The following is a 4,636-nucleotide window of genomic DNA, read 5'->3' as shown; positions in this document are numbered from 1 at the left end:
GCAACTGGACCTGTCTTCATGTTCTTGAAGACGTCTCACCTTCCACCCCTAATGCCTAATTTCTGACTGACTTTTAAACTGAGTGTTGGACAGCATTACTAGATAACTGTGCACATGTCTGTGGAGATGAGCAGAGATTTGATGTGGGCTTTAGATTCAGGAGATTTTCTCACTTTCTATTGGCAAGAAATGTTTGTGAACACACACACAGTGTGTCGTCACTGATCATCTAGACTTAACCATTTATTTATTAATACATTTATTACAGAGAGCGACAGTACACAACAAAATGCTTTCATTTTGGCTTATTCGTTTTATTACCAACACATCTTGTCAAAAACGGGTAAATATTCCGATACCTTACCTCCGTTTTTATTGATTTATTAGTTATTTTAGTGATAATATTATTTCATGCTTGTAACCAACAGAGGCACTATTCCATATTGACATGTGTTCTAACCTTCACACACAGACAGTGTGTCGGGTGTCGTGTGAGCAGCTGCTCAACAGGAAGATGTTCGGGGCGCGTCCCGCGCTCCGCGGTATCAGTTCTGGGGGGAGGAGGTGACACAGCCAATTAAAATGCGACTCTGCCCGGGGGGGTTGGGGGGGGGGGGGTGATCGTAACCAGATCCTCTCTCTATTTCTCACTGACGCCCGCGCGCGCATACACACGCAGTACGTAGTGGCACGTAGAGAGAAGAGTGAAAGGAAAAACAGTGCTGTCAATAACGGAAGACTAGTTCTTGTCCTGTCCCCGTCCTCGTCCTCGTCCAGTCCTTCGGATCAGAACCACTGAAGCGTCGCTATGTCCTTGCCCACTGTCTCCCGGCTGTTCAGGAGCGCGCTGAGGACTCAGCTGGTCCCTGTGGCTAACGTGACGTCCAAACCTGCCAAACACACTGTGACTGCAGGGGTGAGTTCATGTCCACTCTCGGACTACTGCAGCTGATCTTCATCCCAAACTGGAACTTAGTCCAAGCTTTCATCGTTCATCTGCAGCTCTTATTGTGCGTCACAGCACATCTGCCACCTGTCATGACGCAGCACAGTCTCACCTGCAAGGCGCTTTTTTCCTTCATTACTCTGGACTTTACATTTTCTTGCTTCTCACATACTAAAAATACGGATGAGTTATCTGTGTAGAATGTTAAACGTATTATTCCTCCCAGTGTGCTTAAAGATATCTTAACACTTTGGACAAGTGCGTCAGAATCTCGCCATGATTCCGCCTAATTCCGACACGTACACATGTCGGTCAGCTCACACACAAATAGCCTATCAATCAGACCAAATCAAGATCGGAAATGCAGAAGTTAGTATTAACATTGAGCACCGTTTACATCGGAACAGAGTGGTCAGCTAAAGTTTTATTTCAAGTTTAATATTGTGCAGCCACTGTGTGAGAGCGCGTCCTGTAGAAGGTGCCTGTGTGTGTGTGTGTGTGTGTGTGACCTTGACGTTGAACACAGTCAGACACAGTGGGCCCAAAGTTAGTATACAATTTACTGTACAACCGATCTTCACATGTCAGTCCCCTGATTAACCACTGTATCAGTTCCTAAATACTGTGTGAAAAGTAGTAGTAGTTTATTAGGTAGTAGTAGTAGTTTATTATGCTTTTGTTAAGATTAAACTGATGCAATGAGAATTTGAAAAAAGGTTTTGGACAAACACATGAATATTCTTTAAAACTCGAGATAAACTGTAGTATCTAAGATACATGTTTGTATGCAGTGTTTACACCAAAACACACTGTAGCCGACTCTTATTCAGCAGCCACATCCTTTAAAGGATCAGGAAGAATCTTGGAATAGCCTTGGCTGTAAAAGATCCACCCCATACAAGAATGCTGCATTACTTGACTTATTTGAAGGAGCTTTCTAAATGGGACAGCCTTATTATACTTATACTAATGTAACAATCAAAGGATACAGCACCTGACTTGAGATACAGCCAGTGTGTGTCCTTGAGCTCTGACACATAGAATACAAATAGAAATGTTTCTTTTTTTTCTTCATATAACTTTATCACACATGAGGCTTATGCCCCAGTACCAGTGCCACACGCACAGCACATTCATCATGCTGCCATATCAGCTGTGCTTCATTTCTCTGTCTGTGAAGGACTACATGTTTGCTCCAACGCCAAACACGATGACAGAGAATACAGTATAGACTATATTTAGTTTAACTATCAGGACAAAGAGCAGAACTCTTAGTGCTCAGACAGTTGATTGAAATTTTGCACTAGTTTAATCAGGGCATCTGGACTCTACTGAAACATCAGGATCATAAGTCTTAGAAGTCTCTAAGAAAACACATTCTTCATATCATAATTTAGATCACCTTATATGCAGTCTAGTAAAAAGTATGACTATATCGATTTGCTATATTTGCTTATGTTTGTCATTCCTCTCATCAGTTGCATTTCCCACACAAAATAGTAAAGAGAAGCTCTTTAACTATTCAGTTAACACCTGCTACTGTGGACAGAGTTTAATATATAATGTATATACACTGTATTTGCCACTATTCTTCATTTCCCCTCATCTAATTAATTTACATTACATCAGAGTGTGCATTAGAGGAAAAAAGGTGTTCTCATATGCTGCAAAAATGATTTGAAGTCAGTCATCTCATTGTGTCTGTGTGCGTCCCTCAGGAACAGGCCATAGCTATGACGGCCCTGTTTATGGCCATCCTGGCTCCTTCCAGCTGGGTACTGGCTCACCTGGAGGACTACAAGAAGAACAAATAGAGAAGGATAAAGAAGAAACGGAAGGACACAGTATCATTCCAGCCCAGATGAAGATGCAGACTGGAGCAGCCAGCCCACTCTCCCTTTAGCTCTCAGTCTTGAGAGCAGATCCCAGTTTTCTGCTTCTCACTTGTTTGTGCACTTCTGACCTGTGAATGTACATTTGTGCACCTGTTAACCTCTTATCAATAAAAACATTGTCAGTGTATAAAGGTGTGTGCAGTATTTGAGCTTTCAGAATTCACTTTAATTCAAATTCTAATGTTTGGCTCACTAACAGAGAAGAGGGTGGCGTGTTTTTTATTTAATTTATTTTTTAGAACAAAGAACACAGGTTGGTGGAGAGAGAAGAGTATCAGGAAGAGGAAGAAGAGGAAGACCAAGAGCTGTGATCTCTGATGAGATAAAGGCCACAATTATTGACCATGTGGTGAATAATGGACTCTCTTTAAGAGAGGCTGGTTGAAGGTTGCAGCCAAACAGAGAACAATGGCCTACAACAGAATCTATAAATGGAATAGAAGCAAACTGCTGCATTGCTGATTAATTCCTGTTACTATATATAATACAATATAAAATATTTAATACAAAAATAAAGTGAAAATATCTTATTCTATGATATAATACTAATTTATCTAAAAAAAAAAAACATTTAAATTTTAAAGACAAAATGTCTTATGTAATGTTCTCTGTTATTAGTATTTTATAGTTCAGTGTACTACTGACAGGGTTCCTGAGTGAGACTTGTTGTGTGTAGTTTTGAAAAATGTAGTTTAAGTATCGACCAATGCTTGTTATCAATTGAAAAAACAAACTGTAATACAGGTATAAAAAAAAAACACAACACTTCATACTTACTGACATACACATCCTTTCCTAATAAATCATTTTTAGGAATGTACCTAAAAATCATGTGGAATGTGTTAATGGGTGGTTAAGTAAGTTGAATATGCAGCATAAGATTCTGGAGGACTATAAGGACCAAACTCTGATGGCTAAAGCTGGGTCAGAGCAACTGACCCAAACTGCAGACCCGGGAGTTGTTCCCTACATGCAGTGGTCAGTACCTACCAGAACCTTCCTTCGACAGTCCAAAGATATGCTGTTAGGTTAACTGTTACAGACATGGACTAAATTGTTGGTACCCTTCATGAGCAAACTGCTCCAGCTGTCTCAGGTTTGAAGGGTGCCTTCTCCAGACTGCATGCTTTAGCTCTTTCCACAGATGTTCAATAGGATTTACATGGTGATTTCCATGGTGACTCATAGAAGGCAAAATTTAGAATAGCCCAATGTTTTGTTCTGAGCCATTCTTAGGCATTTTTAGCTGTGTTTTGGGTTATTTAACTGTTGGAGGACACATGACCTGTGACTAAGACCAAGCTTTCTGACACTGGGCAGCACCGTCTTGAGATTTTATTGTACCTTGCACAGATTTAAGACACCCTGTGCCCAGTTTTGTCTCATCTGTCCAAAGGACATTCTCCCAGCTTTGTTGTTTGTTGTGATGGCCGCAGCCTTGGTCCACACCATATATTTGGTAATGTTTCACTCACCCTTAATTTTATCTTAAGCTCAGTTTGGTTGTCTTTGGGTTCCAGTTGTTATAATTAAAAGAAAGCAACACATTTGTGTGTTAGGTTTATTTGTTTAGCATGCATAATTGGTTAATGTTACATGCAGATTTCATTAATTTTGTATTGTCAATATTTGAAGTAGTTTTGTTTAAATTGCATTAATTTAATTTTCTTGAGTTGCTGTTCTGCTGGTCCAGGGCTGATCATAAAAAAAAAAACACAATTTTTTCACAATTTTGTTTGTATTTAAACTTTCTTTGCATATGTTGTATTTTGGGGGAATTTCTTTCTAATCTCCT

General features: G+C 39.9%; 1 protein-coding gene across 1 annotated transcript; it reads left to right on the top strand.

Annotated features, from left to right (window-relative positions):
• Positions 1 to 647: 647 nt before the first annotated feature.
• LOC113165201 (cytochrome c oxidase subunit 8B, mitochondrial) lies at positions 648 to 2,972 on the top strand. The gene is made up of 2 exons (XM_026364560.1): positions 648 to 916; positions 2,665 to 2,972. Exons 1-2 carry the CDS (start codon positions 809 to 811, stop codon positions 2,758 to 2,760), a joined length of 204 nt encoding a protein of 67 aa, XP_026220345.1. The 5' UTR covers positions 648 to 808; the 3' UTR covers positions 2,761 to 2,972.
• Positions 2,973 to 4,636: the final 1,664 nt, after the last annotated feature.

Source organism: Anabas testudineus, chromosome 6, assembly GCF_900324465.2.
Source record: "Anabas testudineus chromosome 6, fAnaTes1.2, whole genome shotgun sequence".
In the NCBI taxonomy this organism is placed as follows: domain Eukaryota; kingdom Metazoa; phylum Chordata; class Actinopteri; order Anabantiformes; family Anabantidae; genus Anabas; species Anabas testudineus.
The sequence above is the reverse complement of the archived record's forward strand: the minus strand, read 5'-3'. Positions and strand labels throughout refer to the sequence as shown.